At 38.4% G+C, this 17,075-nt stretch overlaps 1 protein-coding gene across 1 annotated transcript in view; it reads right to left on the bottom strand.

Moving 5' to 3' along the window:
- Positions 1 to 4,962: 4,962 nt before the first annotated feature.
- The window catches only part of DKK2 (dickkopf WNT signaling pathway inhibitor 2), a 124,472-nt gene continuing 112,359 nt past the window's right edge, over positions 4,963 to 17,075 (bottom strand). The window contains exons 2-4 of the mRNA XM_052642254.1: positions 9,619 to 9,769; positions 8,173 to 8,328; positions 4,963 to 5,476 (exon numbers count right to left, since the gene is read on the bottom strand). Of these exons, the coding sequence (XP_052498214.1) occupies positions 5,226 to 5,476; positions 8,173 to 8,328; positions 9,619 to 9,769 (558 nt within the window). The 3' untranslated portion in view covers positions 4,963 to 5,225. The remainder of the gene's footprint in view (positions 5,477 to 8,172; positions 8,329 to 9,618; positions 9,770 to 17,075) is intronic.

The following is a 17,075-nucleotide window of genomic DNA, read 5'->3' as shown; positions in this document are numbered from 1 at the left end:
CTGGGAGTTGGTGATGGACAGGGAGGTCTGGCGTGCTGTGATTCATGGGGTCACAAAGAGTCGGACACGACTGAGCGACTGAACTTAACTGAACTGAATGATAAATTCATTGTTCCATCTTCTCTTCACCCTTCTTTGGCAGTAACTTCCAGAAGAAAGTGTCTCATTCAGTTCTGCCCATGTATATTGTAAGTTTTACAGGGGCAGCTCCAACAGGTAGAATTGATATTGTCTGCTGTTGCCTGACAGTGGGCACGGATTCTATCTCCTTGCCCAAGGATACATGCCACACTCTTCATTATTAACTTTATCAGCCACAGGGTTATCTGTCATCTGCCTTTCTTTCTTAACCTTTTCCTGAAATGGTCTCAATTTGAGGGAGGAGAAAAGTGTAATTGATTGTTTCCCCTTAAATTCTAAGACTTCAATAGGGTATTGTTTTTTCTTGGCTAAAAAGAAAGTCAGGGCAATTCATCACTTCTCAGAGCATCTCACTCAGCTCAGTGGAAAAGAAAAATATCACCCGTGTGATTGTTATAATCTAAAAATACACTGTAGCTTAGAAATCTGAATGTTCTCAATTTGAAGAAATAGATAACTATTTGTGAAAACACTGAGTGACTAATTAGAATAATGTGGGGAATTATTTCAGACATGCTTGAGATGTCTTCAATCCTGACCTCTATCAGACTGTTTTAGCTTCATTAAGCTGCCACGGCTGTACTTAATTCATTCCACTATGTCACAGAATGTTTATTTCCCTCATTTCCATCCCATTAACATCTAATACAACATGTGCTCTTGCAACCACTCCCAGTCCCATAACTGATGAGTAATGTTTGTCAAACACTCCTGACATCTTTGTGTTCGGGAAGAATGGGAAAAACCTTCCAGGGAACTAGATTTTAGTTCATGGGGGCCCTCTGTAGCCACAGGGGTAAACATATTTTGTAATTTATTTGTGCCATACAGGAATGAACCAATACCTTAAGCATATTAGCATTTCTATTTGGAGAAATTTCAACCTAAAGTGAAGATTATAAGAAATACAGTAGGTGACTTCAAGTGTTTTAAAGAGGTTTGTGGAATATTTGTGTTCTAAGATGTTTCAGAAGGAAAAAAAAAATGGATAATTGAGTAGAAAACACAAGTTAGAACACTATAGATTTAATAAAGAAAAAAAATCAGTTCATTCCAGTCTCTCAGTCATGTCCAACATTTCATGACCCCATGGACTGCAGCTTTGCCAGACTTCCCTGTCCGACACCAACTTCCCAGAGCTTGCTCAGACTCAAGTCCATCAAGTCAGTGATGCCAACCAAGCATCTCATCCACTGTTATCCCCTTCTCCTCCTGCCCTCAATCTTTCCCAGCATCAAGGTCTTTTCAAATGAGTCAGTTCTTCCCATCAGGTGGCCAAAGTATTGGAGCTTCAGCCTCAGCATCAGTCCTTCCAATGAATATTCAGGACTGATTTCCTTTAGGATTGACTGGTATGATCTCCTTTCAGTCCAAAGGACTCTCAAGAGCCTTTCCCAGCACCACAGCTGAAAAGCATTAATTCTTTCGTACTTAGCTTTTTTTGGTCCAACTCTCATATCCATACATGACTACTGGAAAAATCATAGCTTTGACTAGATGGACCTTTGTGGGCAAAGTATCATCTCTGCTTTTTAATATGCAGTCTAGGTTGGTCATAGCTTTGCTTCCAAGGAGCAAGTGTCTTTTAATTTCATGACTGAAGTCACCATCTGCAGTGATTTTGGAGCCTGAGCAAATAAAGTCTGTCATTGTTTCCATTGTTTCCCCTTCTATTTGCCATGAAGTGATGGGACCAGATGCCATGATCTTAGTTTTTTGCATATTGACTTTTAAGTCAGCTCTTTCACTCTCTTCTTTCAGTTTCTTCAAGAGGATCTTTAGTCCCTCTTCACTTTCTACCACAAGGGTGGTGTCATCTGCATATCTGAGGTTATTGATATTTCTCCCGGCAATCTTGATTCCAGCTTGTGCTTCATCCAGTCTGGCATTTCACATGATGTACTCTGCATAGAAGTTAAATAAGCAGGGTGACAATATACAGCCTTGATGTACTCCTTTCCCAACTTGGAACCAGTCCATTGTTCCATGTCTGGTTGTAACTGTTGCTTCCTGACCTGCATACATATTTCTCAGGAGGCAGGTAAGGTGGCTTGGTATTCCCATCTCTTTCAGAATTTTCCACAGATTATTGTGATCCATACAGTCAAAGGCTTTAGTGTAGTCAATGAAGCAGATGTTTTTCTGGAACTCTCTTGCTTTTTCTATGATCCAACAGATGTTGGCAATTTGATCTTTGGTTCCTCTGCCTTTTCTAAATCCAGCTAGAACATCTACACATACACGGTTCATATATTGTTGAAACCTAGCTTGGAGAATTTTGAGCATTACTTAGCTAGTGTGTGAGCAAATGAGTACAATGTGCAGTGGTTTGAACATGCTTTGGCATTGCCTTTTTTTTGGACTGGAATAAAAATTGAGCTTTTCCAGGTCTGTGGCCACTGCTGAGTTTTCTAAATTTGCTTGTATATTGAGTGCAGCACTTTCACAGCATCATCTTATAGGATTTGAAATAGCTTAGCTAGAATTCCATCACCTCCACTAGCTTTGTTCATAGTGAGGCTTCCTGAGGCCCACTTGACTTCACACTCCAGGATGCCTGGCTCTTGGTGAGTGATCACACCATCGTGGTTTTCTGAGCCATTTCTTAATGACTCTCTTTTGTGTACAGTTCTTCTGTGTATTCTTGCCACCTCTTCTTAATGTTTTCTGCTTCTGTTAGGTCCATACAGTTTCTGTCCTTTATTGAGCCCATCTTTGCATGAAATGTTCCCTTGGTATCTCTAATTTTCTTGAAGAGATCTCTAGAAAATTACAGCTGTCCCACCATGAAATAAGCACCTAACCATAAACTGCCTTGGATCATCTCACAGTGATGTCATCCAAAGGATATCTGCTAAGACTGCAAAATCAGACCCATCTGTTCAGTTGAACTCTGAGAATCTGTACTTCTTAAAAGTTTTTCCCATAAGAAAAAACACAAGGAAATTTGAATTCCATTTTTGAAGGCAAAAAATTTAATATATTTTATCTTATTATACATTTCCCCTAAATTACAATGTCAATAGCTGCAAATATATTCTGCTACAAAGCTTTCTGTAAGAAATATCTCTATAAGAAAATACATCTCATTAACATTTCCTGTAAATAAATTACTTCAAATAATAATTTTTGAAGGGATGTACATAAGGGAAATAATGCAGAAACCAGATTTTAAATGTAATTATTGTATAGGAAATGTTTCCCTGAAATGTTCCATTTTCACGTTGCTAAGCTTATAGAAACCTGTTTGTACAGACTTTGGTTCTTAATTTTTGTTTTAACAGACATGTGGGGAAAAAATGCAAATCTTAATCATATTAGTGAACCTATGTGGAAAGGTGAAATTCTTAATAGACATGCAGGCTCAGGTTCAGTTTCTACTGGGAGAACTTGAATTTGAGACTGCAAATGAGCTTTAAGTAAATGAAAACTATGGAGTGATTTATAGTCTATAAAAGAAAAGGTCCAAAGTAAAAAGTATAAGATAACTTTTTGGCTTTAATCTCTAGGCATAATATTTAGAACTGAATAGAACTGAATAAAATAAAAAGTAATAAAATGGATGTAAAAATTTAGAACCTGTGGTTTCTATAGATTAGCAAAATGTAGATTTTACAAGATATTCCATTTATAATTTTTAATCTCAGTGACTGTAGAAGACAGAAACTGTATCTTTGACAAAAAAAAAAAAAAAACCCAACAACAAAAAAAAAAACACAGCTCTTACAGAAAGAGTTGATGCTGAAAAAAGTCAGATGGTGCCATCAGCCAGTTAGAAAGCAGCTTACCAAGAGCAATGGAACCTTACTATCCTAACTGCCCTGGAGTCCATTTAATGAGACCTCCTCAAAATAAGATGATTTTATGACCTCAGAAATATAAAAGAAATATTTTGTGGTCAAGTAGTTACCTCACACTGAACTCATCTGCGTAGTAAATATTATGATAGCAAATCCCATGGACAACTTCCACGCAGGCTGTGCAGCCTTGGGCTTCACATATGAAAAGTCAGTTTGTGCTTCAAACATATGATCCATGTGTTGCCAAAACTGGACAGCTGACAAAATTTCCTTGCTGTGCTTCAGTGCAGAACAGATATAGCTCATTTCTTTTATCATTTTTACTATACTGCAGAGTATGTGAAGAGTAAATGTCTAGTTCTATCTAACATAGGGAATGCCAAAGCTTTCAATAATATGGTCTAGTAACTTTTACTTTGGGCATCTTAAAATTTTTACAACCTGAAAATTCTGCTCTGTTATTCACGATGGGTATAATTTGGAGAATAAAATGAGTAGGGATAACGCACAATCAAGAGATGCAGTTTATATCTAGAAACCTGAAGGGATTACTTTGGTCTTATTCTACTGGTTCTTATTAATTGTAGCTGAAATTAAACTTTTCAAAAATATAAACAAGCAGCTTAAGGAAAAACAAAGTTGTTTTCTTTTTTTTTTTTTTTTTTCCTGAAGGACTTAAAGACCTGTGATTATTTTGAAATTATTTGGAAAATATTGACTGCTTTTTTTCCTACCAAGGTCTTTAATTGAGCAGTAAGACGTAGTGTTCCAAATTAAAAGGTGATTCGGTGTTGCAGATTCTCTGTGCTCCATGCTTTTATTTCCCATAAACAATTCCTCTTTTCACGTTTTAGAGCCTGTTGTATGCCAGGGTATACGGGGAGTACTTTGTTTAAATAGAAATAAGGCTTTATAGTTATTTTTTATAGGCAGTCACCACTGTGAAGGAAATTGATCCTCCAGCACAACCTAAACTCCTGGGAAGTCACATGGTATTCATCAGTAATCCCTCTGTGTGCCTTTATTTATTTATTTTTTTTTTTGAGTCATGGCATCTTCACAAATGTGTACATTATTTACATAAACAAGTTGCATGATGGAAAACACACTGACCACACTTGTCACCCTTTCTGATCTTCCATTTCCTTTTTCTTTGATCTATGTTCTTATCATATTCCTCATTTTACCCCTTCTTCTGAAATCCAAATCCTACTCTCCACCATGCTATAATGCATTAAATACATGGATTCACAGTCTGCTCCTGATGCTTGTCCTCAGAGGTGGTCATATTTTCTGACAGACGTGGAGTCTGGCTTTGGAGGAGTAGGTGGCATCTTTCCATACTTTACAAGACAGGCCTTTTGCGCAGTCACACCGCTGGAAGATTTCCAGCCCATGTGAGCCCTTCTTGCGCTGCTTGGTACAGACTTCCCCCTGATGGAGCACTGGTTTGCAGATTTTGGTCCAGAAGTGACGAGCACAGCAAAACCCTTCAGTGCAGTCTAATGAACGTAGACAGGGATCTCCTTCATGTCCTAAAGAAATGATGACCGAAAGATTTTACCATGACAGTGTAGGAGAAAAATCTACTCTGCAATCAGAAGCACCTAAAATATTTGTACTTAAACTATCTTCCTATCTTCCGTGATGTCTTGGAGTCATAACAATTGACTTTCCCTCTAATCATGTGAACCAAGTATCATCTCTTTCCATTGTTTGCTGTCTGAATATTAAGTTTAATGAATAGCTAGGAGGGGGTTGCATCTTCTCTTCACTTTGGTATGGTGTGATCTTAGATATTTCTGTTCTGTGTTGTTGTTTACTTCGGTGAATGACAGTAAAAAGAAATGCCTTCTATTTAATTTGATACCTTCTTGGAAAAAGTAAACAAACTGAGTCAAGAAGGCTGAAGTTGTCTGTACCTCCTAAGGCCAGGTATCAGTTAAAATCTAGCCAGGAAAACAGAAGCTGAGTATTGAAAAGAGAAGATATTTAATGCAGAGAACGGGTCACACAGGCAGTGAGTTGCAAGGCTAAGAAGCCCCAGAGAACGTAGAGCAGCACCGCAGGAAGCCACCACCACACTTAGGCTGGAGGGTCCAGAGAAGCTGGTGACGTCAGCATGGGGCAAGGGCAGGGGACTGGAATCCCGGCAGGAGCTGAGGCCCCGAGGAGGCGCAGCTCTGCCAGAAACACTCCCAGAGGCAGAGAGAATCCGTTGGCCTTTCCCCTCCTCTGCCTCTCCATCTCTCACCACAGCCAAACCCATGCGGCTGGAAGCCACCTGACAGGGAGTCCAGGCAATGAAGTCTGAGAAAAGCTATGATGCAGAGTGGAGCAGAGCAAGGGCAAACAGCCCCAGGGTCAACCAAGAACCCATCACAAAAAAAAAATCACAGGAGCACAGATCTGGAGATTCAGTTCAGTAAAAGGATGAAGTCAGCAGAGAGCACCCACATGTCACAGTGGGGTTGATGTGTAGCCCGCAAGCTTCTTTGTCATCTCCCAGATTGTAAATAGTTCTGACTTTTTAGGCCATGTGATCTGTGTCACAGCTCTTCATTCTGCTCTTGTATCACAAAAGCAGCCACAGATGATGCCTAAGTGAATGGGCAGGCCTGTGTTACGATGATCCAGAGAGATGATATGGGGTGGGAGGGGGGTTCAGGATTGGGAACTCATGTACACCCATGGTAGATTCATGTCAATGTATGGCAAAACCAATACAGTATTGTAAAGTAAAGTAAAAATAAAAATTAAAAAAAATAAAATAAAAAAACTGGCAGCAGGACAGACTTGGCTCATGGGCTGTAGTGCGCCAAGCCTGATCTAAAAGGTTAGCTGCCATCCTGGATGTCACCAGTCCCACTGTGTGAATGTGGGCACAACTCACTAGCCATCAACATTTCTTGCTAGCTGCCATCAGGAAATTACACATATAATTAGCTAATAGTGATTAATAAATTAGAAACTGTACTGTAACATAGAGATCTGTCAGAATAAAGATGGACACTCATGTACTGACAACTTCTCAGACAGCTCAGCGGGTAAAGACTCTGCCGGCAATGCAGGAGACAGAGGAGATGCGCGTTTGATCCCTGGGTCAGAAAGAGCCCCTGGAGAAAGAAATGGCCACCCACTTCAGTATTCTTGCCTTGGAAATCCCATGGAAAGAGGAGCCTGGGGGGCTACAAGTCCATGGGGTCACAGAGTAGGACACAACTGAGTGACTAAGCATGCATGTACTAACAAATGCATGTGATTTCAGTGGGATAGAAATAGGAGATAGGAGATAAGGCCTTCAGGAAGCGTAGACGAGGGCTGGTTGAAGAGGGACTGTCAGTCACTTTAACCCTATTGATAGAATCATTAGTGTTTTAGGTTGGACTAACAAGTCAGATATTTTGTAGGATATTAGATCCACAGAAGGTAAAAATATGGGGAAATGGTTTTATGGTTAAGTAAACTAGGGAAATACAGTATCTAAAAAAGTTAACCTGTTTTCCTCATTGCTGAACTTGTCAGAGCCTTCAATATATCAATGTTTATTTTAAAGTTCCAAAAATGGGCAGATACACTATTATAAAACTCTTGAACACACAGGTTCTTTTAGTCATATAATATCTTGAAAGAACAGTGCTCCACAGAATACACTTGCAAAAGCCTCCTTTAAAAATATAGGTATTTCTACTTTTCAAAAATGTACTATTAGTGATTAGGCTTACCAAATATTGTGACACAAGGAAGGGAATTTTTATGGGCATACATAATCCCTCTAGAAACCAATTATTTTTGGAAAATTGGTTTATGCATAGTATATTACCTGGTTGTTTAGTGAAATAAAATTTTCTGAATCTGCAAAGGTGAGAAAAGGACTCTAAATCTTAGTAATTTAATCTTAAGGCAGCAAACATTTTCCCATTTATGTTTTGCAATGCTTTATTCTTGATTATGGAAGAGAAATGCTTGTGTAAAAGATTTATTCTAAATATCTTGTAAAAAGGCTGAACTATTTAGAAAATGGCATGGTTAACTGGAGTACCACAATTCTTGTCATATGTATTTCTCACAATTTAAGATCTCCAAGAAACCTCTAGAATCCTCAAAATTGAGAAGAAATTCAGTTAAAATCTTACTATTTCAGTAACTTCCCATTATTTTTTTTTCAAATTGCACTCAGAAGCAATGGAATTAATTATCTACATTTCTCTGGAGCTACAACTATCCCCACCTTTTATATGTGACAGCTTAGTGTGAGGTCTTCCCAGGTTCTGCCATCCCAGGTCGTGGTTTGAGTGATGGCCGTGGTTCCGATCTCTGTGTCGAGTGCTGTCCAGAGCTGGGATATGAGGGGTTAAGATGCTCTCAGTGACTGGGATGCAGATGCCTGGAGATGGTCAGATAATTAGTTAGACTTGTTCAAGTAGTAGTCTCCCGATGTGAAGTATGAGGCCATGTATCTATCATCTATCTAGACTTGAGAACTCAATAGTTTGGACCTAAGCCAGGCTTTCTTGATTTCAGTCTTGCCAGTCTCATGACCAAGTGACCTTGGGCAAAAATAGGGATAAAAACAGAATTCCTTTCATAAAGTTACTGTGAATACATACGAAGAGTTTAGAAGAGTGACAGAGTGAAGTATTATCAAATCTTAGTAGCTTAAAATTGTCTGATCAGACATCTGTGTTCAGGATCAAGGTTCCTTTTTTAATCAAAAATAAAATCCCCATCCACACTGTAAACATCTCTAATGGGATGAGGTCTTCTTCCCTTCGCTTCTTGTCCAGGATACTCTCAGTAGGACCAGGCCCATAGGTCAGGAACAAGTGTAGGAATATGAGCCTGATTATGATGTTTTGCATGACTAATTGTGTTCCTGATCATGCTCGGCAAGTATTTAATGGTTTACCACGTGTTGGAGGTTCTTCATTTCATCATCAACGCTGAACTGTCTGCCCATAAGGTCACTGAGATTGGGTGAAGGCCATGTAATAGACTTCTATGTTTCCTTTTGGAGGAAACAATCGCTCTGTCAGCATTTGTGTGTGCCACAGTGTGGGGCTTTCAAAAAAGGGCACCTTGAGTGTGAGAATCAAGCTATGCAATTGGTATGAAAATGAAAACAATCTCACAAGTGTATTGATGAATCACAGGTTTCTGTCTTTGGTTCCTTTGCACATATTCACTTAAGTGCTCAGTGGAATATAATGTCTAGCTATTTATATGCAACATTTCAATGGCATTTCAATGGCAACATTTCAATGGCAAATCCTGGGTCAGCATAGATTATAAATTATAGCAGGTGATCAGAGCCCAGGAAAACTAAGATCTGAGAGGGACAGTAAAGCACTCACCTGCAATGTAGAACACACAGGTTTGATCCCTGGGTCAGGAAGATGCCCTGGAGAAGGGAATGCCTACCCACTCCAGTATTCTTGTCTAGGAAATACCATGGACAGAGGAGCCTGGCAGGCTCCAGTCTATGGGGTTGCAAAAAGTCAGACACAACTGAGCGACTAATACACACACACCAGGTAATCTTATACATTTCTAAACCCTGATCCCACTCCTGCCAGTTTGGAAGTCTCCTTATATTTTAGAAGTATGACTAAGGAGAAGTCTCCAGGTTTCCTACATGAAAGGAAAGAGGCCCATCAGCACTGAATGAGCCCTTTACCATTATTGCAGCGGGTACCAGGACAACACATGCCATCTCTATGGCAGCGCTTCTTTTTCCTTCGACACACCATGCAGGCCGACGATCCTTGGTGAGGACTGTGGCAGTACCTCCCAACTTCACATTCCTTATCACTGCTACAAGGGTAGGCCTGTCATGAAGCAGAACAAGAACACCAAAAGCAAAGATTAGATCTTGTAAGCAAAAAGCTATTGCCCCAAATCGTGATGGAAAATCAGAATATTTCCCTCCTCAAAGGAAATATTTAATAATGTTCGGAGCAGAGGTACTATGTAGTAACAATTACTTAATTAAGGGCTTCATAAACATTGATTGCTGATGGTGATGACAAAGATAAAGTTGACAGTGTTCATGTATTTTCAATGACACGACGTTGGGGTTAGGATTTAGATTTTATTTTGATTAGTAGAGCCCTAATGTGTGACTCTGGAGGCTCAAAAAATAGCTGTAATTGTTATACTGCCACTGATTTAAGGTGTAAATGAAACAGCCTAGTCACTCTTTTTTTTTACCCACTGAACTAGCATAAGGAGAAGGTTACAAAAAGCAACAATGGGCTGTGCTAGCAGCTAAAATACATTTCCTGCCCACTTATGGAACAGATATTCTAAGAGTGATTTCTCAGTTCCTGCCTGTGAGGAACACACAGACAGAGATGCTTCCAGAGAGTTTGAAGCAATGAAACTTTGGGAACAAAGAATTCAAGGAGCAGTATCTTCACTCCAAATTCAGTGATGAGCAGCAGTAGAATTCTGAGTGGTCGGAGCATGGTAAACTCCAGTTATATCATTATGTTCTCAGGGAACAAAAAAGCAGACTTGGGACATACAAAATAGCCCTACAGGCTACTTACACAGGAAGGACTTCTGTTCCTACACTTCTCTACCAAGTTGTTGATTCAGAAGGTTACTTAAGCAATGTCATATATTATCTCAAAAAATGCATTTATATACACCCTCCAATTATATATTCCTTGTATCTAGGAAGTTACTGGAATGCTTAAAATGTCCCTGTTTTCAGAGACTGAGAATGGAGAAACAGAAATATCATACCACACATCAAATTAACTCACATTTTGAGGCATGTTGACAGGGAGACTTATTTGGAAGTCTTTTTTATTGCTGTGGTGTAGTTTGTTTTTTTTCCTACTTTTCACAATAATGAATTTTTTAAAATTGCAAAATAAAAAAACTTAAAAAGCAATATAGTTTTTAAGCAAGCATAAATGATAGGACTAGAAAACTACAAGATAAAGTTTTTGTGACTCTCAAATGATTAGTGTGATTTGAACGTTTTACTTTTGAAATGAGGTTGATGACTTTACCCTACATGCACTGCTTCTCCCTTACCCCCACCCCTCTCTTTCTTCCCTTGCCGTTTCTCCCTGGGCCTTCCTCCTGGGTACGTTTGCATGTGTTCAGACCCCTTGTGTTTTCCATTCAGATCTGATCATGTAACACAGAAAGAGGAAATAAGTGTGAAGTTGATGTGGGACTCTGGAAACTTTACATGTTATTTGATGATAAAAAATAAACCTTTAACATCATTACAATTTACTTTTACCCTCAGAAGAGAACAGAAAATAGAAAAACCTCTAACTTCAGACTGAAAAGTGTTCTTGAAGCATTGCACACTGGCAATATTTGATGCCCACTTTATAAGTGAAGCCCGATAAAACTATAAAATTAATTTGGATAAAACTGTCCCATTCTGTAACTTCATCATTAGGCTTAAGAATGAATCTGAATGAGCTTGAATTCAGAGTATCAGGCCACTTTTCAAGAGTCCAGGACTGATGAAAACAAAACAAATGTCACTTCCGGACTTGCTACACTCTTTCCCCCCGAGCACTTTACTGCCTTCATATTTAAACCCATTAAGTTTAACTGAAATACACTTCACATGTTTCTGATTCATTTACATTTGTTTCACCAAATTGTTTTGCAAGAAACATTTGATGTATCACAAGGTTTTCTTTTTTTTTTTTCTTTCCTCAAAAATAGGACATGTTCTTTCAATGGAAGTAAACACTTGCCACCTAAAACATCATGTGTAATTCAACTCAAACAATGACTCTTCAAGGGATTTTGAATATAGAGAAATACTTGATTCCATTCCTAAAAAAATAGCCTGTATGGTAGAAAGCAACTTGTTTTCTAAAAGTTGAAGTTTATTTATGCAGAAAATTAGAGAAAGCACATTATCATCTTCCTGTTCTCAGTTGTTGGGAGATGGAAAATACTTGGTGGAAAATATTTGACACTGTTACAGAAAGCAGTATGCACAGCAGTACTTTGTGAATGGGGTCACAGTAAAGTTCTCATCAATTTTTCAGAGGATAGAGCAAAAATAGTAGGCAGTGTTATTATGTTCCAGTGTACCTTTTAAGGAACTAGAAATGATATAGGCAGAAAAAGTATGCAGGAATTTTTTTTTTTTTTTAATGGAAGGTTATTGTTAATGTGAACTTGTCCTTGGAATGGAATCCCAGAACATAATATTCAGGGAAGTTCTTTGACAAAAATGAAAGTGTTTAATAATTAAAATACAAGGTGCTATTACATAGCTTCTAGTATGCTTATGGAACTCCTGGCTCCAATAAACAGCATTTATGTATGGATAAAATCAAGAATAGATGAGAAAAATTGATTGAAACAAGTTATAGGGAAAGGAACTGATATTTGGGGACATGCTTTGTCTTCTGAAAATCAGTGTCCCTCAGGATGGGTCTAGTCAGCAATAAAGTTTACTTGATGTAACCATTAGCAAAAAAATGCAGAACAGGAGAAAACACCACTCTGACTGGTTAAAAGGGATTCTCATGTTTTTGGCCTAATGCATAATTTTTCAGGGAAGAGTTTTCAACTCAAGTATGAGAGTTCTGCAGTTTGCTATGGAGTTTTTCCTGAACATTCAGTTCAGTTCAGCTGCTCAGTCGTGTCTGACTCTTTGCGACCCCATGGACTGCAGCACACCAGTCTTCCTCATCCTACATTAGTCCCTTTTAACATGTCTGGAAATGGTATCATATTAGGCAAGAGAGGGAGGAAGGGAGAGACAGAGAAGAAAGGCACATAGTTAACATAGTTATGGAGAATCCTGAAGAAGTGATGACTTGTGGCAATTAACAAGCCCACTGAAGGGACTTATATACTTTAATAAAAGTGTCATTAAGAAACTTTCCCATGGAAAAGTACTTTCCTTTACTTTGGCCTCCAAAGGTCCCATTTAATGATGATTTTTACATTTGAGCACCTCAGTCTAAGTTTCCATTTAGCAAAAATAATAATATGCATCTCTGGTTCTTATTTTATAAGTGAGTAAGAAGACTGATTCTCTTTGCCTGATATGGAAATTATTAATAGTGAATTTCTTTGGCTCTTCATTCACTTGACTTTAAGTGAACAGTATAAGGAACAGTGACAGTCTGTGTGGATGTCTAGAAATCAAATGAAAGAATTAGAGACTTTATGCATGGCTATCCTATATTAACATTTCCAAAACTGAATCAGAAATCAGTCCCTGAGCATCCGGGAATACGCACGCGCCTTCATGCAAAATCATTCATGACTTATCCTCAGTCACACTTGGGGACTGAATTCATTTGCGAGACCTAATAATAGCAGAAGATAGGCCATAAATTAAGAAAGCATGAGAGCTGTCCCTGATGAAGCCAAAAAACAGAGAAGTTTTGCCCAACCCCCCCTTTCAGACTAAAAATACAGTGGTTCCCATAAATAGAAGTGCTAGTTATCATTAGCAGGATGCCATGGACTGAAATAAGAGTGAACACATTGGGCACAGCTTGAAAATAATGTCCATCAGAAGTGAGCATTTCTTGTTTAGTATAAAGGGTATTTTTTAACATCCATTTACTCTGTGCTACTCTGGAACCTTTCTTTACAGTTTTAGCAACGAAGTGAAGAGAGGTTAAGTAACTTCTGCAAATAAGTCTTATGTGCTCAGCAGCAGAAAAGCTGGGGATCAGAGCCCTGCCCTGGGTTGTAGACCTCCCTGTAAGGTGTCACGACTGATCTTTAATGACTGTTAATGCACACATAGAAAAGGTATTTGAATGGTGACCAGTGTGCTGAATTTAGAGATTAGGAAAATAAACTTGGCCACTTCCCTTTCTAGAAGCCTCCAAATACCAACAGCGTGTCCTGCTGCAGCTGTTGGAAAAACAGAATACTGGCAGAAAACACTGACAAGACTATAAACAACGTTTTCTCTTTCCATCTTTTTGACAACCGTTTTATGGCTGTTTAAATTCAGTGGAACCAGAGTTATAAGCAAAATCCCAGCATGCAAATAATGATAAATAATATTCTAATGAATAAAATAAAATGTTACTGCCTCTTCTTAAACTAATTGAGCCTCTTTTTTTCCCTATTATTCTTAAAACTGCAGAGAGAAAAGGCTTATTAAATCAAGACTTAGATTTAGGGCTGACTGTATTTTTTTACTTTTCAGTTACTGCCCATCCCTTAGAACCTTCTCCCTGCCCCAATGCAACAGAGAAGTGATTATGAAATGGGAAGTGCTTCAGGTATCTCAGCAGCACTGACTACTTTTTATAGACCTTTTGCCACAAGTAAAACCTTAGTTTAACTCCCAAGCTTTCGAAACAGTGACATTGTTCCTATTTAATAGAGGAGGGAAAAAGAAGAGAGAAACATCACACAGTTTCCATGTGGGGAGCCACCCATCCGGATTCTTGCAAGAGCGTCCTAGTTTTGTTGTTGTTGTTTTACTCAGGACAATCCTTTGTCCCCGCAAGCACTGTTTGTAACAATCTTGGAAGTTTTCTGGAGCCAGAAAAACGTCGTCAGCTGGGCAGGCAGAAGAAAGCCTGCAGGGGGACAACCCAGCTGTGGGAATGGAAAACATGTGAAGCAAGTGGATAGAGGGAGGTGGCCAAAAGGGCTGGGGACTAGAACATGTCTGAGGTCTTAACACAGCAAAGGGTTGGCAATTGCATTTGGGAAATCAGATCAGACTGACTTCCTCTCAGTCCCTAGGGAAAAGATTAATTTCCCTTGTCATGACATTCTGCATGATAGAGCTATATTTCAATGAACATGCAAAATATGCTACTCTTTAACGTGGTCGTTTCAGACTCATACCCTAACATTGTAACTGCAGGAGGTGCAGGGCAATATAACTCAATCTGTGTAGTTGCACACTTCATGCCAAAGGCTAGGCAATTTGATCTTTTCCTTTGTCCACAATTACCTCTAGGGGACAGGGGTTTACTAGATGCATCTTTGAGGATTCCTGAACCTATTGCCAGGAGAATTGAGCTGTTTTAATTTTGAGGGGAAATTTTCAGATATTTCATGATATTCTGGATGTGCACCATAGTTTCTGAAGGCGGCTGCTTAGATATTCCTTTAGTATTCAATAATTACTTATTTGGCTTTTATTTATTGAACTCCCAACTATAATACAGAAACTAAAAACTATATTCTGTGATCTGAAAATCATTGCCCCTAAAATAATTTTGAAAAACATGCATCATCGTGTGCATTTGATATGTAAAATGTTTCAGTGTAGTTTATTAATATATAATGTTAAACATTTTATAAGATGAAGTTCACAGTAATTTGTCATGATTCAATAAAATATTGTGCAATGCAGCCTGATCCTAAAGTAAATCACAATGTATTTATCAGTAGATATTCTTCCTTGAGAAAGATAATCTTAGAAAACATTCAATTAAATTTTAAAATGCACAAGTCATCACAACTGTTTTGAATGTTTTATATTCAGAACTTTCTGACTAGAGCCAAGACTCACTTTAAAAAAAAAAAGAATGATAAGGATGTTTAAAGTGATGAAGGATACATAAATTGATTAAAAAGAAAAACCTACAGCCAAGAGTACCAAGTAAGGCTCTCATTCAGGCTCTCACTCAGATTCAAGAAGAAATCAATATCCTTACAGATAAGAGAATTCAGCACCACCAAATTAGCTTCACAACAAAAGCTAAAGGAACTTCTCTAGGCAGGGAAGAAAAAGAGGCCACAACTAGAAAGATGAAAATCACAAATGGAAAAGCTCACCAGTTAAGGCAAATGTACAGTAAAAGTAGGAAATCATCCGCACACAAATATGATATCAAAATCAGCAAGCGTTAGAATAGGAAAGCACAAATGCAAGAAATGAGAAACACATTTGAAATTAAGAGACCAGCAACTTAAAACAACCGTGTGTGTGTGTGTGTGTGTGTGTGTGTGTGTGTGTGTGTAGACTGCTATATCAAAACCTCATGGGAACGGTAAACCAAAAAACTACAATAGACAGATACACAAAAAAAGAAAAATCAGTGCAAACACAACTCAATAGAGTATCAGATTGTCATCAAACCATAAGAACAAAAAGAAGGGAAGAAACCTACAATAACAAATCCAAAACAGTTTTTAAAATGGCAATAAGAACATATATGTCAATAATTACCTTAAATATAAATGGATTAAATGCTCTAACCAAAAGACATAGACTGGCTGATTGGTTACGAAAACTAGTTTCGTATATATGCTACCTACAAGAGATCTACCCCAGGCTCAGGGGCACATACAGACTGAAAGTGAGGGGACGGAAGAAGGTTCTCCATGCAAATGGGAATCAAAAGAAATGGAGTAGCAATACTCATATCAGACAAAATGGACTGTAAAGACTGTTACAAAAGATAAGGATAATGTAATATATAATGATCAAGGGATTAATCCAAGAAGATAAGGAAAGAAAGCGCCTTTCTGTATTTAGAATGTCCTGATCAATCACTAAGGATATCTTTGTTAAACCAATATTCTGAATTCTATTTTAGTTTGCCACCAAAAGTGTTTGTTGTTGTTGTTTTTAACCTCTGACTAATGCAGTATATCAAGATTTGGAATGTGTGATAGTTTTGCCTTTTCATACTGTTCATGGGGTTATAAATGAAAGAATACTAAAGTGGTTTGCCATTCACCTCTCCAGTGGAATATGTTTTGTCAGAACTCTCCACCATGACCCGTCCATCTTGGGTGGCCCTACATGGCATGGCTCATAGTTTCATTGAATTAGACAAGGTTGTAGTCCATGAGATTAATTTTCTGTAATTAGTTAACATTGGCTAGTTTTCTGTAATTGTGGTTTTCATTCTGTCTGACCTCTAACAGATAAGAGGCTTGTGGAAGCTTCCTGATGGAAAGGACTGGCTATGGGGGAATCTGGGTCTTGCTCTGATGGGCTAGACCATGCTCAGTAAATCTTTAAGCCAATTTTCTGTTGATGGGTGGTATATTACACTGAAAGACAAACTCCCAGGTCCATAGGTGCCCCATATGATACTGGAGAAGAGTGGAGAAATACTCCAGAAAGAATGAAAGGATGGAGCCAAAGCAAAAACAGCGCCCAGTTGCAGATGCGTCTGGTGATGGAAGTAAAGTCTG

Source organism: Budorcas taxicolor, chromosome 6 (assembly GCF_023091745.1).
Source record: "Budorcas taxicolor isolate Tak-1 chromosome 6, Takin1.1, whole genome shotgun sequence".
NCBI classification, from domain to species: Eukaryota; Metazoa; Chordata; class Mammalia; order Artiodactyla; family Bovidae; genus Budorcas; species Budorcas taxicolor.
The sequence above is the reverse complement of the archived record's forward strand: the minus strand, read 5'-3'. Positions and strand labels throughout refer to the sequence as shown.